The sequence below is a fragment of the Cygnus atratus genome, chromosome Z (assembly GCF_013377495.2).
Source record: "Cygnus atratus isolate AKBS03 ecotype Queensland, Australia chromosome Z, CAtr_DNAZoo_HiC_assembly, whole genome shotgun sequence".
Taxonomy (NCBI): Eukaryota; Metazoa; Chordata; class Aves; order Anseriformes; family Anatidae; genus Cygnus; species Cygnus atratus.
The window spans coordinates 15,810,673-15,838,155 of record NC_066396.1 but is presented as its reverse complement, the minus strand read 5'-3'; the positions used below and the strand labels follow the sequence as shown (position 1 = coordinate 15,838,155).

The window sequence follows — 27,483 nt, the reverse complement described above, 5'->3', positions numbered from 1 at the left end:
GGGAAGAAGACATTCAGATTCTAAAATCATTTGAGTGCCCTCTGCAGTTCCCGAGGTGACAAGCACTACAGTGTGCATGCATTTTTTTTTTTTTTTTTTAAGAGAATCATGGTCTGCAAGTTTTATTGCGCTTGTATTACTACTCAATAAATGCCTACAAAGTTCACTGGACATGAAGCAGAAGTGCCAACCCTCCGCCACTAAAAAATCGCTTTCTATTCTGAGCTCAGTTTCTCTTAAAAATGTAAGAGCAATGAAGAATTCATTTTTTTCAAGCACAAAATTAGCAGTTTTTCCAATGGTCTTAAGCACCAAGACAGCAGCTAATTAGTGAAGTCATCTGACAATCATGTGAACTCATACTGTGCTACCAAGAGAGCTGCTAGTGGAAACCATCCACATGACTTTGAATGAGGAATAATATGCTTTTCATAGTAAGTATACAAAAGAGTATATTACTTCCGTCAAAAAGAAACCTGTACTGAGGTACCCAGTCAGCGCCACGGCTGGGCGCATACTTCTAGATTACCTTTAACTGGCGAAGAAAGCGGAAGCCCTGTTTTTCCCCCAAAAGAGCAAAGCATCGATTACATAACTCTCTACAACTAACTAGTCTCTCATTAGAAAAATAATCTGCAAGCCAGTTCACAACATGAAGTAGGATCCCTGGTTGCTCGGTCTGAAGGACGCGCAGGCAAGTACTTCAGGCCAAGTCACATGTGATGCAGTACTCTCTCTACAAAAACAAGCGGGACTCAATCATTTTTAACAATAACACTGGAAAAATAAGAGGTCAGTGGCAGCATACAGAACTACAGAAAATATGCATTTCACTATCTGAAAGCCAGATACCTTGTTAAGTATTCCTAAGCAGTCCTGACACTGTGGATCTTGTTATCAGGGATCCCAGTCATGTCTTTAGCTCCGCTGTGCTCTACTGGAAATAGCCAGAAGACATCCAGACAGCAGCAGTGACACACACCCTCAAGATATGCGCAGTTGAAATCAAGGTCCCATGCTAAGGGGAAGACATGCAGATTGCAAAATCATTTGAGAGTGCCCTCTGCAGTTCCTGAGGTGACAAGCACTAAAATGTGTACGCATGTTCATAAGAGAATCTTGATCTGCAAGCTTTATTGTGCTTGTACTACTGCTCAATAAATGCCTACAAATTTCACTAGACATGAAGCAGAAATGCCAACCATTCGCCACTAAAAAAATCACTTTCTATTCTGAGCTCAATTTCTCTTAAAAACATAAGAGCAATGAAGAATTCTTTTTTCAGGCACAAAATTAGCAGTTTTTCCACTGTACAGTTTCCAACTCGTAATGTGTTGCTGTGCAACCAAGAGAGCTCCTGGTGGAAACCATCCACACGACTTTGAATGAGGAATAATATGCTTCTCATAGTAAGCATACAAGGGGAAAAGGTATTCCAGACATTTATTTTTCAGTGTACAGTATAATACAGTTCAAGTTAAGAAATATGGACAAAGGTCATGAAATACATGTATTGTGTTTGCTAGACATAGTTGACTAAGAGCAAGGCATATTCCAGCCCGTACTCCACAGAGTTACAATGAAGTTCAGGCACGTGAACAGGAATTTTAGTTTAATGATTTACAGCTCTTTTGGTCTGTTTAACAGAAAACGAACCAACTGAAGCAGAACTTCATCATTAAAGCCTCTCACACTACCCTCTTCGACAACATCGTATAATGGCTTACTGTCTGTTCCCCAACAGATATTCTTCCGAGGGTTGTTTTTAACAGTTTCTACAGTTAACGCTAAAGTGTTCAGCTGGAAACAAAAGAAAGCAAAGTATTTTCCATCAGTCACTACTGCCTGTGATACAAAAGGACGCGTCACATCTGCTTCATTCCAGAATCCTGCAAAATAAAGAAACAACCCGAGTTACACAGGACTCAATTCTTATCGGCACTGATGTGATCTAACCACCCACCCACACTTTCTAGGATTTTTACACAAACAGGCATGCGATCCTGAAGTAAGACTGCTGACATTTTACTTTTCCTCTCACTGTAGTTTCCTTGAATTCACAGAGCTGAAAGAAGACACTGAGCCACTTAGTCACCTCATAAAATTCCTAAAATTACACCTAACACCCTTCTATCTAACGACTGAGGAGCAGCCAACTGCAGGACCGAGGTTTGGGCGGTATTACACAAGGAACTATGTTTCTGCATAATTAATTCTCCCGGATTGAAAGCACTCAAAGGCAAAGTTTTAAATAACTCCCTTGAATAAGCTCTGCTTCTTTCACTGGTTCAATTAAATCTTTAAGGACCTGCTTAAAGGATGGCCTTCAGAAGAAAAAGCACAAAAAATGACTGCATGAGAGAAAAGGTCAGAGAACATTAGAGCAGGCGTTCATCATGAGGACAGGATGACTTTTACAGACTGAATGTCTTGTAGTCCCAAAGCTGGGAAAAAATAAAAAAACCTTGAAGAAAATAGGGAGGCCTGTAGCTTGTATACTCTTTCAATAGCTTGTGTAGTCTTTTAGCTGAAAGTAAGAGACAGGTAGCAGAAGCAAGGAAGATAAGGGATAAAAGGTTAAAAACAAGGAGAAAAACAGCTCCAGGCTGACCAATAGTAGCCTTTTGCTCATTAAGGGTCATTTACATATTAAAAATCACACCCATCAAAATGATGATGTGTGGTAATGTGGGATTTGGTGTTTCCCCCCGCTGTTCCTCTGTGATGCGCAAGCTCAGTAGAGAAAAGTTAAGCTATAGCTATAACAAGATAAGTAATAGCTAATCAAAAGTAGCCAAGGAGATAGTTTTCACAAGTTTGCTGTGTATAAATTACGGTGATTCGAGTCAGAGGTGTGCTTGCTTTGCAAAAGATCGCCAAGCATCTGACCCTGCAGAGTTATATATCTAATTATTTAATTAAAAGACCTTTATGTGGATTCCAACTGTGTGCTCACTGGCGCGGCATACCGGGCACCAACCTATGGACAACAGTCTTACCTTGATACATTGCTTGAGCTGCTGTCCACGCAAAGAGACTTGCGACACCATTAGCTCGATAAACAACTTCAATCTGATCCTCAAGGTTCGCTATTTCAAACCTCTCCCTTTTGAGTTTATCAGGAATCAGGTGAAACTGCGTGTGGCCATAACAGCACGGGTCTGCTACCTTTGACCCTGTGACCACCCCAAAAGAAAACAAAAATGAGGAGACAGTGTCACACAACGTTCTTTATGATGCACACAAACAAGATTTTGCTGTCAAGCTCCAAGCAGATCAAAGTTAAGACCTGTACCGTAGAGCCTCGTAAGTGCAGAGTCATCCATTTCTCTGTGAGAATGGAGGGCTTGCTGAGTCCAAAAGATAACATACGCAAATGTCTCTGAAGGATATGCATCAGCTCAAGTCCAGCTTTCCTACTAAGTTTCTGTTCAATTCCACTCCTTCAGATCAATCCTGAGACACAGCAATACATGCTCAAGAGGATGCTACTCCCCATTACGTAAGCGACATGGAATCTTTATTTCACACGCTATATATAATAATTATAAGAAAATAAATATAAACGCTCTCTCTGCTGAGAGAAGGTGAAAGGTCAGGGTTGTTTTTTTCCTTTCAAAAAGTAGTTAACATTTCATGACTGGAAACTCTTACCTATAAATACCTTGTTTTCATACTGCTTTTTGAACAGTGGCAGTTTGGACGGTTTGTGATCAATAACGGGAACATCTCCAAGGTCTGACTCCAGCGGTACAATCTTGAAGAAAGCAGAAGAAAGAACAGCCACCCCATAAGTCGTGCTTCTGACATCTGGCTTCACGTCATACCCCGTTTCTTGACTAGACACCAGAAAACACAAGTTTTCCTTACATACACCATATACATAATTTATTTACTGAAATCAATGAACACTATTTTTGCAAGAGAACCTCCTGTCTCACAACAACTGCTAGTACATGCTTGTTATAATGACGTCTGAGTTTTCTGCAAATTATAAACGACATTGCATGAAATGGTGCTAAGATGATCAGCAACATTTCTAACAGCAAACTAACCGGAACCACCAGGCTGAGCTCACTCTCCCTCTTGCTGGCGTGCTATGTTACGTGTTATGGGGCACTGCATAACTCAAAAAATACAATAGGTGCCCATGCACCTTAAGCGCTATTAGCGGGTAACAGAGCTCGTATTCAAATTGTCTTTCTGCCCCAGTTTTGGCTTTTATTGCCCAGACACTTGCTTCAAGATTTTGAACATCTGACCCTAATAACCTAAACACTGTACAACCACTTTCTCAAGAAATGCTCAGCATCAACAGAAAGCAGAGCGTGGGCTTCGTTGTGCAGCAGAAATGGGGCAATGGAGACCCTTACAGTTGCTATACAGGTAGCATTCTGCAAAACTAGAAGAAAAAGGTAAGGATATTGAATCAGCTCCCAGAAAACTCAGCATTCAAGAAAACAAGAGCCTTTAGTGGGTAACAGAGCTCACATTCAAACTACGTATGCTCTCTCCCACTCCAGTCCTTTCATCTCCGTTTCTCTCATCACCTTAAATTCTGAGAAGCGGACCTTGCCCATCACATTTCTCGCTCTTGATTCCACTTATTCGTACAAGCACAAAAGAAGTTAACAGCCCCAGGCACCTATGGGCAACAACGCATACGCAACATACGCACAAGAATGATCAAGCTGAAGTTCAGAACACCATCCCACTATCTGAAAAGCACTTAACACGGCAAGGCATAAGAGCATTATCATTTGAGAAACACACCGATGCACTCATTATACAACTGATTAAGCAGGTCCTCCACATAATACTATCACCACCAGCAACACATGCTACAGCATAGCTCCAGCAGCAGTCAGAAGCTGAAGTGAAAATACACATTAGTAAGTTGCTGTTGAAAATATCCACACCTCTGGAAGTTGCTTTGGTACACGCAGCTGGAGGTGCGGCTTATCATCTATCTGAAACCGCACAGGATCGACTCTACCTTTTCGATGTCCGTGCACAACAACCTCCTCACCGTGATGCCAGTAGTAGTTAACCTCAGGATTTAGGTCTGAAACAGAACAAAGAGGGAGAGGCATACAGAGATCACCCGTCTGCATTTTCAGCCACCCCAATTCTGCTCTGTAGCTGCAGCAAAATGGGAGAACCACAACCCACTTATACATGTCAGCAGCAACGATGTGAAACAACGTCCCTGCTGATGGACAACAGGCAGCGACACCAAGCACGCTCATGCAGACAGAGCCCACCACCCAGCCCCACCGCCTAGCGTGCCTGTAGAATCATAGAATCATTAAGGTTGGAAAAGACCTTCAGATCATCTAGTCCAACCACCACCCTACTACCAATGCCACCCACTAAACCATGCCCCTAAGCACCACGTCCAGCCTTTCCCTAAACACCCCGAGGAACGGTGACTCCACCACCTCCCTGGGCAACCCGTTCCAAGGCCTGACTGCTCCTTCTGAGAAGAAACGTCTCCTAATTTCCAACCTGAACCTCCCCCGGCACAACTTGAGGCCATTCCCTCAAGTCCTGTCGCTAATTATCTGAGAGAAGAGACCGACCCCCAGCTCCCCACAACTTCCTTTCAAGGAGCTGTGGAGAGCAGTGAGGTCTCCCCTGAGCCTCCCCTTCCCCACACTAAACAACCCCGGTGCCCTCAGCCGCTCCTCAGTTCCCTCGCCCTCGCCCGCCCCCGCTCCGCACCAAGAGACGAGGCCGCCAGCAGCGGGTTGCGGCCGCACAGGGAGGCGGCGAGGGAGGAGACGAGCTGCGTGAGGAAGGGGCCGGGCGTGTGCTCCTGGTCGCGGTAGAGGAACGGCCGCCGCTTGTTCTGGTAGAAGCTCTCCTGCAGCAGCGCGTCGCACGCGAGCGAGCGCAGCGCGCCCAGGTCCAGGTCCAGGTCCGCGTCCGCGTCCGGCGCCGCTCCCGCCGCGGGCCCCGGCTCCTCCGCGGCCTCCGCCGGCGGCGGCAGCCCCGGCACGAAGACGGTCCTGGTGAAGCTCCGGTACCAGCGGTCGGCGTTGAGGGCGAAGGTCTGCGGGTGCACCGTGTACTTGGGCCGCTGCAGCTTCCCGTACAGCCGCAGCTTCTCCTCGATCGAGGCCGCCTCGTGCACCTGCCGGTGGAAGTGCTCCAGGCGCCGCCGCCGGGCCGCCTTGCTCCTGGCCGTGTGCGAGGCCACCACGGGCGGGTAGAGCGGCCCGGGCGGCGGCGGCACGGCGGGCTCCTGCGAGAACCAGCGCCGGCCGAGCCGCAGCAGCCGGCAGCCGCCGGGCGCCGCCATCTCGCAGCGCCGCGGGGCAGCGGAAGGGCGCGGGGCGGGGGCCGCGCGCCTCGGTTGGGCGCCGGGCTCCACGTGACCGGGGCAGCCCTCCAATCGGCGCGCTCCCCAACAAAGGGCTGCCGGGAAGCGAAGGGAGCGGCCTTCCCGGGAGGCACGCCCGGGTCCTCCCGGTAGGACGGCGCAGGGTCTGTGCATGCGCCGCGGCCTTCCCTCCGGCTTCCCGGGACGGGAACTACAGCTCCCAGGAGGCACTGCGGGAGGAGCGGCGGCGGGCCCACTTCTGGGCTTTGCCCCGCCCCTCAGCCGGCCACTGTCCCCCGCGGCACTGAGGCGTGTCGGGGTGTTAGCACGGAGCATAGAGGGGAGCTCAGAGACCTCCCCAGTTCCAACCCCGTGCCGTGGGCAGGGACACATGCAGCCTGTCACGTTCCCCAGGGCCTCACCGAACTTGGCCTTGAGCACCTCCTGGTCCCCGCTACCAAAACCTGTCCATATAAACCCGCTACACTGGCCCCGGGACAGAGCCCTGCGGAACACCACTTGTGACCGGCCTCCAGCTAGATTTAACTGCATTCACCACAACTCTTTGGGCATGGCCAAAGACAACATGCATTCTGTTTCTCCATCCCTTCTACTTTGTTTTTTTTGTTTCTTTTTAAACTACACATTCATTAACCTGAGCTATCTCATGAAAGTTTACCTGGCTGCTGTCCTTTTTATTCGCCAGTATTGTTAACATGTAGACTGCCTAGTGGTAGGGAGGGTACTTACGGGTGCAATTAGGGTAGAAGAAACACTATATAGCATAGGTAATCTACTCCCCTTCCTAAACTTCAACCTGGCTTTCTGCTGAATTGCTGGTCAGAAGTTGTACTTGGCATAATTTTTGGAATGTGTTGCAAAGATTGAAAAAGATCTACTAGAAGAGGGTAGATTTAGATTAGGTTTTGGGCGGAACTTCTTTACTCAGAGGATGGTGAGGTACTGGAACAGGCTGCCCAGAGAAGCTGTGGATGCCCTATACCTGGAAGTGTTCAAGGCCAGGCTGGATGGGGCTTTGGGTGACCTGCTCTAGCAGGAGATGGCCCAGACTATAGCAGGGAGGTTTGAATTAGGTTATCTTTAAGGTCCCTTCCAACCCAAACCATTTTATGATTCTGTGAAAAGCAATGTTTGGGGCTGAGATTTTCAACTACACTAATGCATAGGCAGTCAAAAGCTGTCCTTTGGTTATAACTGACGTGGTGCTTATAAAAGAGAGGTTTAAATGTTAAGTTTCATCCCGGTTATGTGTTGGGCATTTAAGGGGATCACTTGTTTGATTTTGAATCCGGCCACCCTCTTCACCAGAAGGGATGAGATGTGATCTAATTAAAATGGGAGAGTCATGATGTGAGTTAGAGGATTTTAAAGTCTTCTGTTTGTCATATGCATAACTTCTCCTCAGCAATTCAGGACCTTTTTTGAATTTGAGTTCTCCTTTGGGAAGCATGCTTCAAGCTCAAGGGACAAAAGCTTAGATTTAGATGACGGACAATTTAGGAAGCAACTTCCCTCCTTTTCCCCATGCAATGAACTCCAAGTGCATCTGGAAGCTTTTTTCTCCTCAATCAATAAAGGACACTAGCCAAATTTAGCCAAGATAAAGCTATTTAATCTGCTTCCTTGCAATGGATTGACAGACAGACATACAAACTCAGAAAAAACTTCTGTAAAATCACCATTACAGTTCTTAGACATTTTGCTGCTGCATCTCCTGTTTCAGAACTTGTTTCCTATGCTGGTTAGAAATGTTCTTCTCATTTCATGCTTGAATGTATTAACGGTCAGTTTATACCTGTTTGTCTTCATGCCAGCATTGTTCTTCGGTTTAATTGGCTTTTTTTCCTTTCCAGTGTTTGCCTTCTAAAATATTGATGGAGACCAGCCATATCACCTCTCAGTTAGAGAGTCTGAACAAGCTTCTCTCATGCAGACAGGTCTCCATTTCCCTGATCATCTTAGCAGCCATTTCTTGCATTTCCTCCAGTTTTGCATTTCCATTGCACGTGACCAAACGCTACCCCTTCTTTCACACTAGGGAGTGCATTACCTCCATCAAGATTACTGATCTTCTACCACAGCTGGAGACCTTTCTCAGCATGTTGCCAAATCTGAATTACCTGCCTTGCAGTTGTACAACACCGTCAACAACTTTTGCATAGGGTATTTTAAGGCTTCAAAAAGTACAGTACAGAACAGAATGTAAGTGATGAAGCAGGTGGATGTGTATAGGATTGTTTTTATTGCCTGTAAGGCTATTCAAAGGCTTACAGTGGTTCCTGCATGCTGTTACTGATGATACCAGTAGAGAAGAGGTGTCAGGAACCAGTGCTATGCTTTAACCTACACTAAAAATCCCCGAGCTGCCTACTGATGTTCTTTTCACAGGCCAACTTCAGTTGCTTGGTGTACATTGTGCTACCATTCTTGCTGATTTTGGAACTGCAAGGGCTTGGATAAAAGTGTCCAGTTGACAGTGCGGTGACAGATGCTGACCTGCTTTGCTGACAGCTCCATAGTAAGTTTTTGTTCATAATGTTACCCAGCCGTAGATCTCTCTATTCTCAAAAGCAAACCGACAGTTCAAAAGGGATCTATTTTCTTTCTTTACTGAGAGAACCTCTCTGATATATCAAAAGTATCCTAAACTGATAAACGTAACACCTTTTTATTGCTTAACCCATTCCGTATATACATGCAGTAGGGAAAAGCCGTTATCACCTTTCCTGACTGCAATCCACCAACAAAAACATGCATCTTTGAGCAAATATGCAAATATTTTTATAGGGATTTTATTGGACTCTATAGCAGTCCAAGCAGCACCAGTCTGAATTAAGTTTGTATTATGTTTCAAGTGATATTTTAAAGCAGTTTCTCAAACAAATACCTTTAGGTCTAGAATTGGCTATGTTCATGTATCCATCAAAGATCACACTCCCACTCCTCACCTTAGGCAAAATCAAAAAAAAAAAATGTGTTTCTGACCACAACTTCCACTTAACTGAGAAAAAAAATTTAAAAGAAGGTAACTCAAAGGTGAACTACTTCCTAATTCTTGTGTGAATGTAATGAAAGCGCCCTGCATCGTTTCAAAGCAAGGAGCATCCAAGTAGGCATTTGAAAGATACACAGGCAAATTATACCTTCTGTGGCTCTAGATCCCGTTACTGCAGGGCCGTGAGAATGGCAGTGGCTTTCAAGACCACCCTGGCTTCACGGGTTTGTAAAGATAAAAAGCTCAAAAAGCTTACCTTGAAGACATGCCTTGACAAGGCTTAACTTCACTAAGCTTGCCCATTAGCAAAAAAGCCAGAAATCCTTTGTGAAAAGTAGATTTCTCAGTCACTTTTATATAGTGTTTCAGTGTTATTGTAGCAATTACAAACAGTACCTCACACATTTCTCATGCATTTGGGGGAAAAACAGATAGTGGGCATCCCATATATGCCCTTCTGGGCCACTGTGTGCACAAGACAAGTTGTTGTAAGGCTTCTTTTGTTTCATCAGAAAATGCAGAAGCATCAGCTAATTTTAACACTTACCCATTGAGATATCTTGCAATCGAATCAAAAAATCTTCATGTGAAATTAGAGATTCATCTCCTAAAAGAAAGAGTGGTTGATCGACTGGAGGAAATAGTATACTGTCATTTTGAAAAGCAAGGAGAGCTATTTGTATTCTGAGGCAATTGGTAAGTGACAATTCAAACATTTGCATTAAGAGACTTTGTCATTCACTCAGTTACAATATTGACCTGCTGAAAGATGTATGCTTTTATGAGGAAATTTGTAGGGTCAGCTCCATTGTTCCAATGACTAAGATATGGGAAAGACTGTTGAGTAGACTCGTTCGTCTCAGTATGAACGTGAAGGACTGGATGAAGAGCACAGGTGTTGCAAAAGAAAGCTAACGTATATAAATGTTTTTATAATATGGTATTAACAAGTGGAAAGTATTTATGTTTCTCTTCAAAGGTGTCGTGAAGTTGAAAAGTGGGGAATGGCAGACACTCCACTTACTTTCTCTTTCCTTCTGCTATCAAAGAAGCACATTTTGTTGTTTGTTATTTGTTTTGTTTTCTTTTTTTCTCAAGTGTAAATGGCATACATGTCCAGTTATTGGCAACTGCTTGTGTGCTTTTTAGAGTCTTGGAAACTTAACTTCAGGTGCCATAATTATCTATAGAATTCTTTTGGCAAACAAGTATTAGTGATAAAGTATTTCTCTGCTGCATTTAAAAAAAAAAAAAATTAGCCGGTAAAAAAAAAAAATTCTAGCCCTTCAGAGATGAAAAGTGCTGGTAGAAAGCACACAGACTTTCCAATGGCCATCAAAACCTAAAGACTCTGCCTCTACAAACTATATATACCATAATAGTTCTTTGGCTGCACAAAAGACATGTTTTCCTCAGTAGGCGAAAAGTGGGCCTTGCAGCATAACCTGAAACTTAATTTGAAGTTATTACAAGCCAAGGGAAGCAGATCTTCAGATCTGAATGAAACAGTGCGCTAAATGAAGACTATATAGCCCACAGGAAGCCCTGAAGGAAGGCAGCACAGGGATGAAGAGTTCAAGAAAGTCATGGGTCTGCCATTTGCACACACTGAGCTGGTCCAGCCCTGGGATGTGTGCTACAATGCTTCACATGGTAAATCCACACACCAGAACTGTTATTTCAAATCCATGACTGTGCAAAGAGCTAGTTCCTTGGCTGGATATGACTTGTGTCAAGCCAGCTTGGAGACCGAGACATTAAATGGGCTGTTTTTTTAATCTCTATAGCTATAGTATTCAAAAGTATAACAAAACCAGTACCTAGAATTTGATGGGAACACCAGGACAACACAAACAAGCAAAACCCCACCATAGAAGGAAGGAAATACTGGTCACCATATTGATTTCCAAATGCAGCCCCAAATTCAATATCTCAATTTGATATGCCTGACTTTTTAAACGATGAAAAAATGCACAAGCACACGTCCTTCTCGGACAAAATGTTCCACACTTGAAGCATCATTCCTTTAGTCTGAATAGCTTAAGGGCCTGGAGACGTGTATTTAGTAATAAAAAAGTAATTGCACCTTTTTCTAAACAGTAGAGAAACACTTATTATTGGATTCTCAAGTGCTGACTAATGAAATTACTTAGACCGTCTTCCCTAACTGGACTTAACTTTTGGTGTATATGAAGGTGAGCTGGAAGTCAGTCTAGAGGACAACTGCGAGATAAGTACATGACCTGGCTAACAACTCATGACTGATGCACAGTCAAACAGTTGCTAAGACAGTATTTCTAAAGAGAAGAATAACGACATATAGTTACAGGTTTTCTATTTTCTTTCTGCAGATACCTTAAACGTTGATTTCCTGACTTCTGGAAGGGTCGTCTTCCTGCATCGTAGAGGCAAGCAGGCTGGAGGGGACCACAGGCCAACCTTACTCAAAGTAGGGCCACTTAGATTAGGCTGCTCAGGGCTGTGTACAGTCAATACTTGGATACCTCCAGGGATGTAGATTGTAGGGCTGCTTTGGATCTCCGATACAGTGTTTCTCCATCCTCAAGGCAATTTTTTTTTTCTCATATCAAGTCAGAATTTCCTGAGTTTCATCTTGTGCCTGTTGCCCCTCCGCCTTTTACTCTGGTCCTCCTCCTTCTTCTCCTTCACTGACAATAATAAGACCACTAGCAAAAAGGCTGTCTCCATTTCTCTAAGCCCTCCATTTAGGTAACTGAAGACAGGAACTCCAGTTCTGATACGAGTTTCTCATGAACTTAAGCCATGAATTGAGGGAGAGAAGTCTAAGCTGTTACCACAACATCTACAAAGTGTTTTATGATACAGCATTACTTGCAGACTACAGAATCACTCCTTTATGACAACTTTTTTATCCCGCTACAACAACAAATAAGGCAATTGCATTTGGAAAATTCAGAGGGCAGTGTGTTTGGTGAAAAGCTGACACTGCATGAAGTACTTAAGCTGTCAAAAAGCGCATGCATTAAAAACGCAAAAGAAAATGGTGCCTTGCTTTTGCCAAGATGCTTTGAGGCACATTGTGAAGGAAAGCGCAAAGAGCAATACCACCAGATGTCACCCTCCTTCCACTGACAATTCAGCAGCAGTCTTTTTTTCTTTTTTTTCTCCTGTTTTTGAGTTTCCAAGTATCACTGGTTGAACCAGTAACGTGCTGATTGCGATTACGCTTTGCCAGACGTGTTGGTTTGTAATCCAATTAAAAACTGTGTGGTGGTGGTGGTGGTGGTGGTGGTGGTGGTGGTGGCAGTGGTGCTGGTAGTTAGAAGAGGAGGAGGGAGATGAGGAGAAGGAGGAGCCTTGTGCTCTGTTTTAAAAGGCTCACTCTCAGGTGAGAACGCAATTTGGGTTTTGCTGCTAATCTAAGATGAAACATCATCAGTTAAGTTCATCCAATGCTGCTGTAGCACAGTCCAGCAGACAGATGATTGATGGAGGGCATGAAGTCAAGGTCCTAATCCCATATCTGTTACTGACATACTGTATGGATTGGGCAAGACATTTCACTTCAGCTTTTCAGTTTTCCCTCTGCTGTTGACAGAATAGATTCCTCAGTGTAGTCTCCAATTATGATGTTGCATTGCCTTTATCCTACTCCAGCGAGAGGTCTTTCACAACCGATACGAGAAAAAAATAGTTACATAAATCTAGCAGAGAAAAATTCTTGGGAGAATTTTTGACCCCCCTTTTCTAGCTGCAGTCATTACCTCCTTGCTCATTACTCACTGTAATTCGCTTATTGACAGGGCTTGGTTTAGGGTAGCTAGTGGAACCAGTTACAGCTGAACATACTATGTCACCAGTTCCTGCTCACTGTCATTTTTATTTGAGTGAGTGGCATCACCCTACATTCAGATTTAAGTTTGTAATATGCTGTCTGATACAAATAGGAGCCAAAATTTATCTCATCTCCTCTACATACAGGCCATCCGTCGTTATCTGCCCTGATCCAGGCTGGTATTTCCTAGTTACTTTTTTCAACACTGTCTTTCACAGAAGTATGATTAAGTGGGGTATTATTAAAAAAGAAAAAAAAAAGTCTCATTGATAGGATCACTGTTTTGTCACTGATAGATCTGATCACTTGAAATTGATGGGGAGTATCTACTTTCCCAATTAATAAGACAACGGTGAAAGAAAATGCAGCCTTCCCATTAAATACGTTCGCATCTTATTCTGTTAGGTGCTTTTATTCTCCAAAGAGAAAAACACAAAAAAAAACTGGACAAAACCCATAACAGAAAAGATTGTGGCTGAGGTCAAATCGATTTTGCACACTCTGAACACAGACCCAAACAAATATGCTCAACATGAATGTAATCGGCTCTCATTTTCTCACTGACAGTCCTTCCCTCACTCCTTCAGTGATCCTCACCTTCATCTGTGATAACATATTATCTGGTATGAGCAGGTAAGACCTAGAACCTGAAAGACTCATTTTAGAGGAAAATAATGCTTTGGATCTAAAGAGGAAAGAATTTATTTTAGCCAGTTGGCCTGTCCCATTACTACTGCAGCATGAATAACTAGAAGAACAAAGTCACTGATGAGAAAAAGTACAAAGGTTACTAAGTATTTCCTCTAAAAAGAGCACATATTCATAAACTCTCAGCCCTAATATGGGTAGTGATTATATTTAATTACACATTTAAATATTGAGCAGCTTAACTGAGACATGCTCATGTCTGATGTACGTTACAAATGAAAAGCTCTGTCACACATTTTCCACATTTTTCTTAATCCTGTCAGCGCCTTAGGTGACAACACAACATAGTAGTCCACACTGTGCCCTGGAGGCTGCTCAGTTTAGAATGAGGCACAGGATGGAAAATAGTGGACAGACTGCAGAACACAGCAGTAAACCCCCATAAGATCTCACAGACAGTAGTTTAAAATAGTCATTGTATATACTCTCATCCTGTCATGCATTTCTCTGCAAACATTGCAATTTTAGTGTAACACATTCTGAAATGGCCAAAGAACAGATTTCTTGTATTCCAATATTTGATTTGTAATGCATTCATAAAACCACAACAACAGGGATACTTTCAAAATACAGGAACCCCCTGGTATTCTGCACCAAAGTGTGACAAACATTGATCAACCATGGAATTATTCCCTGCATGAATCTGACCAGTTGTATCCAGTGAAAGCTGTCAGATATTCAGTACGCAAGCCATTTGAAATGAGATAGCCATGCTGTCAAAACAATAAGCTTTTATTCTTTATGCAACATTGTCATGTGTAGTGCACAATACAGATTTAAATGGCTTTCAACTCCTATTTCAGAGCCATTTGTTAAAAAACAAATGGTCTGGATCTTCCCTCAGAGAAAGCTGCTGTGTTAAAGTTGGATTGGAAAGAAGATGATTTCTGTACAGTTGGTTTTACATGCACTTGGTTTCTGATAATTCATTTCAACACTGTTATATCACATTACTCTAGTAGCTATGGCAGGATTAGTAGCAATACTGCAAATGGCAATGTCATCAGGCAAAAATGTATAGCTTTGTGGTTTCAGAAAAATGAAGGCATTCAAAGTCATTAACATATAAAAGATTGAATAATGGCCTCTACAATAGATTGCTAAAGAACACCAGATGTTGCTCACAGGAGATCTAAATCTGGGCAGCAAGATGTTGCTACTTGTTCATTAAATGAGACAATTGAAAATTACAATTGTGCTTCCACCAAAAGCTCTGTAGATATGGCAGCTCTTCCAGACTTAGCATTAGTTTAGCATGACAGTTATGCAGGGAATATCTTATAACATGGACAGAAAATTCACTGCTAAAGAAGCAAAACTGAGTTATTTTGTTTCTCCAAAATGTGTGTAATTCTATAAAAATAAATGATAATTTATATCCATTGTGGATTAGAACACAGAGGAACATCCCTTGTTAAACAAGCGATATTGTGGAGAGTGACACATTGTCAACAGGTACATTCAGAATGATATAAAGAAAAACAAACAGATGGCAACTAGGGCAAGATTCAAGGATAAATATAATATTATCAAACTGTTGTTACATTCTGCTTGCTCAGACTCAGAGGGTCACTCTCAAATTCCTACATACTGTCTTGAGATGAGATCCGTTCATGAACACATATATATGAGGTTTTAGATGAGGATGAAGTGTACAAATTCACATTTTCTTTTTTTTTTTTTTATATTTTTTTGTGTGCATATGTGTCTTTTTCAAGAAATCATAAACTTTTGAAACTATAGTCTACACTGTTTGATGGGTAGCCCTAGGGCAAACCAAAGAAACATTTACTGTTTTTACATTATGGAGTTCTAAGGGTTACATATGATGTAATCATTTAAAGGGCATCCTGGTTAAAATTTGTCTCATCAAATCATTAGTATATACTGAGCAGGTGTGTGATGGTTTTGGCTGGGATAGGGTTAATATTTTTCATAGAGGCTTACACAATGCTGTGGTTTGGATTTTTAATTAAACCAATGGTGGTAACATATTGGTGTTTTTAGTTGTTGCTGAGCAATGGTTGCACAGAGCCCAGGATGTTTCAGCTCCTCGTGCTGCCCTGCTGGCGAGGGGCTGGGGATGCACCTGGAGCTGGGAGGGGACAGGGCCAGGACAGCTGGCCCAGGCTGGCCAAAGGGGTGTCCCACACTGTGTGGTGCTGTGCTCAGCAATAACAACTGGGGTAACAAAGGAGGAAGGGGGGACGTTCGGAGTGATGGCGTTTGTCTGCCCAAGAAACCATTACAGGCGATGAGCCCTGCTGTCCTGGGAGGGGCTGAACACCTCCTGCCGATGGGAAGCAGCGAGTGGGTTCCTTGGTTTGCTCTGCCTGAACACACGGCCTTTGCTTTACCTGGTAAGCTGGCCTTGTCTCAACCCCTGAGTTCTCACACTTTTACCTTTCCCATTCTCTCACCCATCCTACCTGGGTACAGTGAGTGAGCAGCCATGTGGCACTGAGCTGCCTGCTGAGGCTAAAGCACAACAAGGTGTTTAGGTTAGGTAAGCTGTCCAGGCTTCCCTTACAGTCACTGGATATCTAGTCACCCCAGTCAATGGCCATCAGGGGGCAATTCCTCTCTCAGACTCCTACATTTAGTCAGCAGAGTAAGATCTCCAGCTGTTCTCCACAATGGGAAATTATGCATCCAACCACAACAGCAGACACACACGGTAGACACCAAAGTTGAATCCATCCCTGACACTTACATGAAGAGTACCTACATTATCTGAACTAGTAGTGTAGGCAAATTTGAACTTCCCTGTGGCATGAAAAAGACACTTGCTATTCTTCCTGCCAAGCAGATGAGATTGCTCTTGCTTTCCAGAGGGAATGCCCTAGCCCCATCTGTACGCCTGCCTCTCTCACACTCACCCCAGCAATAGCTGGCTTGCCCTGCAGTTGTTATTTATGCAAAGCAAGAAGATGGACCATTGTGCAGTTCCTGCAAGTGTGCTACTCTGGGCAGTTGCCTATGTAGTGCTTAGGCAAAGCCAAAAACTGCTGAAAGTAATGCAAAGTCCACATTTTCATTCCAAAGACCCTGAAGTAAATTTATGCATCATTCAGGTACCTGAGAAGATTTGTTATTAAGTTATTAGCAAACAGCAAGTATTCAGATAAATGAGGTTTCACATACTGAAACTCAAGAGAGTTTAAAAAACTGTTTAGTTTTCTGTCTGGATTTTGAGACATTGGAGTCACTCACACCACATTGTTTTCAAAAAAAAAAAAAAAACTTTTTTTCTCAGAAAAAAATAAAAATAGAAAAAAAAAATCATCTTTCCATATGAGTCCAGAATGGGAGTAAGTTTCAACATATGAGAATTTCCTGTTGGACAGACATGCCTTTTTTTCCTCTTATTTTAGAGCCTTTGCTAGAACAACATTTGAAATATGATCTCTCTGATTTACCTCCTTTCTGCCTACATTATACCTTTCTTTGTGCCCAGGAAATTGCACTTTTTACAGTCCTTCAGTTTTCTCATTTTCTTCATTTTAAATGTTAAATCTTTAACAAGATTTAACACTGAACTTGATTTGCTTCTTTTACTTCCACTTTTCTCTCTCTCAAAAAACAAGAACAACAACAACAACAAAAAACCTTTAAAACCTTTAAAATGCTACTGATATCACACATGGCCTGTTATGTATCAACAAATTATATTTTTGTTTGATTCCAAAAGAAGTGGAGTCAGCAGTTGGAACCAGAAAATGTCCTTCATTTTTCTGTTTTTATTTGACAGCATGGTGTACAGGGTAAAATATTTATAGAATTTATTGCTCTTATATTTGCTCTTCCACACTGAAATATCTCCATTTCAAATTAACAGTTTGGTTTAGGGTTTTAACCTAAAAGTACTTTTTTTTTCTGGTTACTTCTACTCCCTTTTTTTTTTTTTTTTTTTTTTTTTCACTACTCCCTAACAAAATTTCTATTCTGTCCTCCAAGATGTAGTTTCTTCTGGGATTTCAGAAAAATATTTTAAAATGTCAGTCCCATAAGTTGTTTTGAAAAGCTCAACCTTCCTTTCTGTCTAAGTTCATTATTTTCCCATTCAAGCACAGAGACAACAGATGTTCTAAGAGAGGTTCTGTCCTAACTCTGCAATGTCCCTGTGCAGTGGTCACCCAGCTAAAGGGACTTTGTCCCTCCAGATCTTCCCTGCATTATGAACAGGTCTGGACTTTTCCTTGGACATAGACATCTTAACAGAATGAAATGCTTCTTGGTGCAAAGTCAATAGATAGTGTCAAAACACCAGCAATCACTAGTACCTGTGCTCACTTCTTGTTGCAGAGAAAGGAGGAAGGGCAGAAAATGTATACTAAAATTTGTAACATCAAAGGCTTTGTATTTACTTTCTTCTGTGGGAAAATGAGCCTTTGAACCTACCTTTGCAACCAGCACTAGCCCATTCCTTGCCTACCACAGCACCTTCACAGAACTCTTCTAGTCCTCTAGATGACATCCTCCTCTTGTTGCACCACCCTTTTCATTACTCTCTCTCTACCTGGGGATGAAGAAATACATACAAGATGGGGCCACATGGCACACAGGGTGTGCTCCCCAGGTAGCTGTCTACTCCCACCTCATCTCTGTTGGTATGTGGTCCATATAGTTAGAGACTTTCTGTCCCTCTCTGTCGTGTGGAAACACAATGTTCTGGGGACCTTAACACAGAAAGAATTTAGCATTCGCGTCAGTGTGCACATGCTGAAAGTTAAGCAGAAGCTTAAATATAGAGGTGATTTGCAAAATCGGAGTCTTAATTCTGGCAGAGGATTATGTATTGGCAGTGTAAGTTCTTCTTCCCAAAGAGCTATATAAAGTCCCTCTGCAGGCCCAGGTTCTAAAGCACTGGGGCCAAAATCATCCCTGGAATTACACTGGTTAGGCTTCCAAAAGCAATTCTGCAAAGAAAACAGTCTCTAAGTCCAGCAGATGATTTTGATTAATAAGAATATGTTCCTAAAAGTAAATTTACAGAGACTCTTAAAAGCGCTACAGTGGTATTAACTACTAAAACAAAATGTGAAACAAAGACACCTTCTAAGATAACACACACTTATTGTTACAAATTACCTGTCAGTTTTCCCAAAAGAAAATAGCTGGCCTTAAACAAAGAGCAAGACGCTGAGGGGTGGTACCCGTGTGTTTTGCTTTTGCTATCTATGTTCTGGAAAGATTTTTGGAGGTTTCATTGCTTGAAGAAGCCAAATCACCCCTAATTTAGAATTAAGCATGAGATTAAATAAGCTTTCCATAAAAGCCTGTTAAAAGAAACTCCTCCATTTCTTCTCCTCTCAGTCCCTTTTGTTATCCCTGCTTCACATTCTCACAACCGCAGATATGTGTGCATGTTTGTGTGCATGAGTTTCCATTATCACGAGAGCTGCTATTTGTGAGGCAATTTTTTTTCACTCCTTTTTTATGAATAAAGGAGTCAGAGCCCATGGGACAGCCCACCATCTCCCCCACTGTAATAAAATTAGTTTAAAAAATATGGCATTTTTAAAAACTCTAAATTTGGATCTTTTTATATGGTCTGGTAGGTTTTGAGTTGTTTTGTGTTGGAGAATGGTAACAGAGTTCCATTAATTTGCAACTATTTAAAACTTACATTTCACTGAAGACTTGCAGAAGGCTTGAAGAATTGAAGGACAATGAAAAAAAGAAAAAAAAAGACGTAGAAATGACAAGAATAATGAGACAATCACAGGCTTTAACAGTTCTTTCTCCTTGATCTCTTCCCTTTCTCCAGGATATTTTTCTTTTTTGATTAGCTTGTTTTTCTTTGTATTTACCTCAGAGATGCTCACATCACATAAGTGCTGCTGCTGCTAGCCACCAAAACGAAACATGAATTTTCACAGTGTGCCTATAACAGCTTCTTTTCTGTTTTTGCCTGTTTATTCCAGTTCTTCTCAACTTTTATGGGAAAAAGCCTTTTAGTGTTTCATTTTAATTTTCCTTGTCCATTCTAATACCAGTGAATCTATTGAATCCCTGGGGAAACTGTCAGATTTCCTAATTTCTGGATTCCTGTATAGCAGCAGGCTAGAGGTATGTGTCATGCTGCTCTGTGATGAAAAGGGTGTTGAAGAGAGCTACAGACATGATCAAAGGATGACTAGAGAATTTCAAAAACTGAAGCACCAACTAAGTTGAGTAACCATCTGAATGGATGGGTTAAGAGCCACAATTTTGGACTTCCATGACCCAGTTCTGTCTCATCCACATGCTGGACTACCACTATGCTGAAAAACATGGACAAATATTCTCCCATTGATGCCAAAACTGCGAGTACTTGAGACATCCACATGAGCTAACATCTAGCTATACTGTGTCCAAATGCAGTCTGGCAGCATTAGTCCAATGCTGCACCTGAGCGGATGAGCTTGGCCAAGGGCTCACTACCTTGGATGACTTACTACCAGACTAACACATCTGGGCTCCATCTGGATCCAAGTGCCCGTTTTTACAGAAATTTAGGCTTGCCGCAGCTGTGTGGCCACAGAGCTCAAATCTCTAATAGATAAAACCTAGCTTCCCTTGAGACTGAGCTCTAAACACATTTTTCTCCTTAGCAGAACTACACAAGGCTTTGGGGGACAGAAAGGTGGACAAAGCCTGTTCAGCCCGGAGCAGTACAGGGAGTCAGTACAAGACAGCAGAAATGGGAGAGACAAGCAAATTGTGACAATCCTTGAAGAAAGGTCACAAACGCAGATGGGGAATTGTCTGCAGACTCCTGATGCTGCTCGTTGTCAATCAGAAAAATACAAACATAATGCTTGAAATTACAGGCAAACCCTTGATTGTCAAAAAGAAAATGAGCTCTGACTTCTGTACACACACACAAAAAGCTGCAGCTTATGTTTAATTTATTGTATTTTTTTAGTTTCCAAGGGAACAGAACATATAGTGGTTCAAAGTACATGTTGCTAAATTGATGCCCTGGAAAAATCCCAAGTGGCTTAATGTCACGCAGCCTAATTTAATTTGCATTAATAGTACAGTTTGCCAAAAACATTGCTGGTACTATGAGGTTTGGTGAGTGCGCTACTGCAAAAAGCAAAGGGAAATCATATCAAAATTTTAGCATACTGTGTTCATTCACTTACACAATATATCCAGGCTCCAGATCCCCAAATTATTTAGGTGCCTAAATGCCACTTTCGCTTTGAGAGACAGGGGCTGTGTTTTGAATCATGTCACAGATGTACAGGAGAGGCATTTTAAGTTTGTTGCAATTAACTTACCTTAGCCGTGCTGCAGATTTCAGTGGTATTGCCAATACCTAGTGGTATTGGTATGGTCTAAAACATAAAACCAGTAATATCTATAAAACCAGTAAGCGATTCCATTCCACTACATGGTAACAACAGTATAGCCAAAGTTTACAGATTGACCAAAAAAAAAAAAGAAAGGAAACAAACAAACAAACAAACAAACATGTTACAATTAGGATCAGCAGAAAAGCTGTCAAGATTAAGATTCTGTGATACTGACAGGTGAAGCTCTCACCACAGCAGCAGCCAGCAATGTCTACAGGGCTCAGAGGCTGTAAGGTCCACAGCTGCCACTTGCAGGAGTAAACACAAGTAGTGACATTTAGCGACTCGCTCTGCAGATTATATGGACAAGAATAAGTATGTAATTCAAGCATGTAGGAGCAATATTTAGAGTCAAGAAACAAATTAATATGCAATAAGTAAGGTCCATCAGGTAAAACAAGAAACCATGAGGGCACTGACGACAGGAAGGAAAGGCCTATTCTGCTGTTCAGCCTAGGGTCAGAATCATCATGGAGAGTTTGACTAAGAAGACCAAAACATTTAATGCCTTTTGCATTAGCTTTCACTAACAAAAAATACTATTGCAATTAATGACATCAACAGAGAAAAAATTTTCAGCTTAAAATTTTGATCTTAAATATTTTCAAGTTACTTGAAACTACAAAATTTCATCTGTCATTTTCACACTGCTGTGAACACAATTTACAACCCACTAGCAGTCATTTCTAAATAACTTAAAGCAAATGGATGGATACAAGGGGAAACATGGTCTGCACACATGAGAAAACAGAAAGTATAGAATTACAGGTTTTCTGTTTAAATTTAATTCCCCCCCCCAAAAAAAAAAAAAATATATATATATATATATATATATAGGAACAAATTACCAAACTATTCATGGTCATCTACAAGAAAACAGAAGAAAGGTTAACAACCTATATGGATTATCACAAGGGAAAAATCTGGGGGCCAGATAAAAGAAAGCATGTGTCATACACCTGGACTTGACCTTAGTATATTTAGAATCTGGTATTATTTCCACCAATCACTTAGATGAAAATTTATACTTATTATACCTGACATAAGGAGCAGTAGATCTGTGAAGTACGTTAGAAAACAGGCTCTGAATTCAAGTAGATGTGAACAAATTAAAGCCATAGTATGAAAAATCAGGATGCTATTTGATAGAGAGAAGCCTGAAGTTCTGCATGTAGACTGAAATAATCCATTACATGAATAGAAGATAGGTTACAGTGGACTAGGAAACAGTTTTGCAAACAAGGATTGGAGGATGGAGGGATTGCCAGAGGATCAGTCAGCAGCATCAGACTATGAGAAAGGCAAATGTCATATTATTAAATAAACAGAGGTGTAGTTTGTAAGGCATCTCAAATAATCCTTCAGGATTCACCAGGATTACTGTACTGTGCGCAGTTTCTAACCACAAGGCATTAGGATCTTTTTGAGCAATGCAGGAATAGGTTGCCAGAGGAGGCTGTGGAGTTTCTGCCAGTTCTTGAAAATGGGGCAGATGAGTATCTGTCACGAATGCCTAAGATGTATTTAGCATGCTCAGCAGTGCAAAGGAAAGGCAACAGTATAGATCACATTCATAGGGCACAAATTTAACCAGAAAAATGAGCATTGCTATCAAAAGAAAGATAAAAAATAAGTGAAACGTGATATCAGAAAACTTAGCATAGTAACGGGAGATTTAATATCTTAAAACTGAATACAAGTGTATAAGAATATCTATCATACCATACAGACTGCACCAGTAAGCTTCTGCAGAAAGGCAGCCTGGAAACTAGAAGGCCACCTTTGCTCTCACCCTCTCCAGACTGCATCTTGTGAGCAGAGACTGCTGAGGTACAGCATCAAATAGCTCCACTGCCACTCTTAACACCACACCGCACGTACCAGTGTCCTACCAGTAAGCCTTTCTGACTGCAACAGGCCTGCACTAGTTCCCCTACTGATACTGGCATGAGGCAGTCTCAGTTCAACAGTATCCAGCTGCTCAGAAGTACTTCCCTGTGATGCTGGAGCAATCAGTGTTGACTACCGGACACACTGGAACAGGAGACATGCTCAGAGAGGGTAGCAGGGCCTTAAGTTAATCACTTGCTGGTGCACTTGCCACTCAGCCCTGCAGAACTGCTGCAGAGAAGCCCTCAAATGCTTTGAGTTTCTGCTTAGCTAACAGTTAAACTAACTAGCTTGTTTCAAAGCCTGGAGTGAGGCATATAACATGGCAGAAGCGGAGCAGGAAAATTAGTTCCATGGGAGAAAAGACCTTCAACTACCTTGCAGCACATCCAGGCCTGCTCAAACACAATGCACACAGCTTTGAACAGTGTGTGCTCCTCTAACTGGTCATGGATCCTGTCGCTGAGCAGATGCTACACAGGTATCCTTGAATCTTAGACTCACTGGGACAACCACCTGCAAACAGGGCTCTGTGCTAGGGAAGATAAGAAGGTTTCCCCTACCTGTGTTCCTGCTTGCAATGATTGCGTCCTGTGCTTACTCCATGCAGGTGGAGGTGGCAACACTTCATGCCCAACTTTCACCACCTGCAGGCACACAGTGCAAAAAATGATCCTGTCCTTAGATTAAACAGCTGAGTGCATGGTTATAACATATCTTATTGTGGATCAAATAATAAAAGTTAAAGGATTTTTTTTTTTGCACTTCTTTTCAGCTCAGCATTATCTTGGAGGTTAATTCTTTACCATGTCATTACTGGGGAGATGCATACTTCCTCCTGTGTGGTTGCAAGACATATAACAGATCCCAAATGGATCAAAGACATAGTCACAGAGGTTTTAATCACTCAAAAATAGAATGCAAATGTATCATCTACTCTCCTTTCAAGGCAGATTATAAGTAATTATGACATGCAGAACATGCATTGGCCATTTTGCTGACACAGGTTTCACTCTGCAAAAGCTGCATTAAAAAGCAAAATGAGAATTCAGACTGCACATTCTAAAGCATCAGTTCTGAGCTTTTGCTGGGCCTGTTTTATTATATTCTGTTAAGGATTTTGCAAGCATTGCACAAACTGAAGGCCAGATCTACCCCTTGAAAACAAAGTTGCAGGCTGAGATGAATTTAGTTCACTGGGAAGTGGGCTAAAGTTGGAAGTTAGAGTTTTAACACATTTAACTCCTTCAGGGTAAAGGCAGGCATCTATTATAAAATAAATTCACCAGCCTCCTGCATTGTGAGCCTAGTCTGCATATTTATGATTCTGCAGGTAGCTGCTTCTAGACCCTCCCCCCCTTTTTTTTTCTCTGTGTGTGCATGTGTGGTTTTGTGTGTGGGTTTTTTTTGTGTGTGTTTGTTTTGTTTGTTTGTTTTTCTGATCACACATCTCCTGAAGTCATTTCTATAGTCTGTCACCTTCAGGGAAAGTTATAGTGGCATAATTGTAGTGGTGTTAATTCATTTTTAGTGTATGATTGTACTTCACATCAGTGCATGTAGTTCAGTTTTCCTGTTTTTTTATGTTTTTATTTTATTTATTTATTTGTACAATTAACAGCTTTATGGCACAGAGAGCCTTAGAGCTGTAAAGCCTTTGCTTTCTGTTAGCTTCTGAGGTATTGTGTGTTGTCATTATAGGTAACAAATTCCCTCTTCAGTGCCATGGCTGTGGGGTAGATGAGTTTGCTAAAATATCAGCTTATGAGTGTGACTATTTAACCCCAGCAGAGAACCTCTGTGATTTCAGCTTCAAAAATGCTTGGTGGTACGTCAGGTCACATAGACTCTGTTGAACCTCAGTTCAGAGGAGGAATATTACCCCCACCAGCAGAGCCAAGTTAGACAGCCACTCCTAGAGGCTTCTGGTAACTGGGGAACCTAACTTAGACTCTTCGCCTTGCTTTGCAGAAAACTACCTGTCTCATGTGCCTAGCAAGGGAGCTCAGGAAGACTTCTTAATATAGCTGACTAAATTATGTGCCTCAAGTGGGATGGCATGAAGTCATCCAGCTTTCTAATTTAGAAGGTCTGGCCCACTGATTTTTTGCCATAAATTTCTGTGTATATCCTTTTGGCATTGTAAATAAAGCTAAGGCTGTTTCTTTCTGTAAGTCACTGGCAGAGTTTGAAGAATCTTAAATGAGCTGTTTTTTGATTCATCCCATGCTGATTTAGACCCATGCTATTCCTTTTGTCTTGTCTTCTCTTGCCATTTTCTCTGAATCCAATTTTTTTCTCTCTGCCAGAACATATTCATGTGATGAGCACAAGGCAGTGCTATTAACTTCCTTAGGACTAGTAACTTCCATTTCATGAACTTAGTGACAACATTCCTTCTACTGCCTCACCATCCTCTCTATCCAGATAACTTCAATGGCATGATTTTTCCAAGTTTTATAAGGTTCAGTTTCTATTATAAGTTTCATGAAAGTTCTTTCTTTCTCTTTCTTTTTCTTTCTCTTTCTTTCTTTTTCTTTCTTTTTCTTTCTTTCTTCCTTTCTTTTTCTTTCTTTCTTTCTTATCTTTTTTTTCTTTCTTTCTTTCTTTCTTTCTCTCTTTCTTTCTTTCTTTCTATCTCTTTCTTATCTTTCTTTCTTTTTCTTTTTCTCTTTCTTTCTTTCTTTCTTTTTTTCTCTTTTTTGTTCTTTCGTTCTTTTGTTCTTTCACTCTTTTGTTCTTTCATTCTTTCCTCTTTCTCTCTTTCTTTCTTTCCTTTTTCTTTCACTTTCTTTCTTTTTCTTTCTTTCTTTCTTTCTTTCTTTTTCTTTCTTTCTTTCTTTCTTTCTTTCTTTCTTTCTTTCTTTTTCTTTCTTTCTTTCCTTCCTTCCTTCCTTCCTTCCTTCCTTCCTTCCTTTTTCTTTCTTTCGTTCTTTTATTCTTTCCTCTTTCTCTCTTTCTTTCTTTCTTTCTCTCCTTTTTCTTTCTTTCCTTCTCTCCTTTCTCTTTCCTTCCTTCCTTCCTTCCTTCCTTCCTTCCTTCCTTCCTTCCTTCTTTTCCTTTTTCATAATGCATGAACTGTGCACTGAGTTACAAGTCAGAGATGTGCCAGACTTTTCTTTCAGTCAGAAAAATCCATTCTAAAAAACGGACTAATATTCATACTCAAGAGAAGATACCAAGAAGCAGACATTTCTGCAAGTTAATCTGCTTCCACCTTCCTCTACCTACACTTCTGTGATCAAATTTACAAACACTGTTTTAACTACATAAAGATGCATGCCTGTGTGCCTCTTTGCTGTGCTCTGTCTTACTCTTTTTCTCCTTCCTATATTTTTTTCACATTGTCTTCCTACATTACAGTCTCCCTGAAAGGTGATGCTTTTTGCATTGCATTTTGCATGTTGTAGATCTACCCTTAGTGAAGCCTTGTTGGCTGTCACCAGTCACCTCCTTACTTCCCATGTGCCTTAGCAGAGTTTCCAGAATGATCTGCCCCAGGACCTTGCCAGGCATAGAGGTGACTCTGACTGCCCTGTAGTTCCCTGGGTCGTCCTGTTTTCCCTTTTTAAAAATAGGGGTTATTTTTCCCCTCTCCTTGTCAGTAGGGACTTCACCAGACTGCCACAACTTCTCAAATACGATGAATAGTGGCTTAGCAACTACATCTGCCAGTTCCCTCAGGACTTGCAGATGTATCTCATCAGGTCCCATGCACTTTTGCACCTTTCGATTCCTTAGCTGGTCTTGAATCTGATCTTCTCAGGTGGGTGGATATTCATTCTGCCAGTCCCTGCGTTTGCCTTCTGGGGCCCAGGCCATGTGGCTGGAACTCTTGCTGGTGACGGCTGAGGCAAAGAGGTCATTGAGTACCTCAGCCTTCACCATATCCCAGATGTCCAGGTCTCCTGTTTCCTTCCAGAGAGAGCCCACAATTTTCCTAGTCTTCCTTTTATCCTATAGAAGTCTTTGACCTATTGAAGTCTTTCTTGTTGTCCTTGATGCCCCTGGTCAAATTTAATTCTAACAGGGCTTTGGCTTTCCTAACCTGATCCCTGGCTGTTCAGGCAATGTCTCTGTATTCCTCCCAGCATTTCTGTCCTTGCTTCCACTGTCTATAGGCCCCCTTTTTCTGCCTGAATGTTTTGCCATATGAGTTCAGACATTTCTGCATATCATTTGCCAATGTCATGTACAATTACCTTATCAGAATACCTTGAAAAATTGCTATAGGTTTTGCAGGGCTTTGAACCTCTGGATTTCTTAATCTGTTTAACGTTGGGGAGTTTATAAACAGATTGGTTATATACGTATTAATTCAGAAAGGTCATCTGATTTTTTTTTTTTTGTATAAACACAAAAGGATGTAGCAAGGTCAACA

The 27,483-nt window shown here is 41.7% G+C and overlaps 1 protein-coding gene across 1 annotated transcript; it reads right to left on the bottom strand.

Moving 5' to 3' along the window:
* Positions 1-1,426: 1,426 nt before the first annotated feature.
* LOC118257792 (39S ribosomal protein S30, mitochondrial-like) lies at positions 1,427-6,336 on the bottom strand. Its single transcript, XM_035566151.2, has 5 exons — positions 5,725-6,336; positions 4,920-5,065; positions 3,655-3,757; positions 3,000-3,176; positions 1,427-1,889 (listed from the first exon to the last, which is right to left on the bottom strand). Exons 1-5 carry the CDS (start codon positions 6,302-6,304, stop codon positions 1,621-1,623), a joined length of 1,275 nt encoding a protein of 424 aa, XP_035422044.1. The 5' UTR covers positions 6,305-6,336; the 3' UTR covers positions 1,427-1,620.
* Between the last annotated feature and the right edge of the window lie 21,147 nt (positions 6,337-27,483).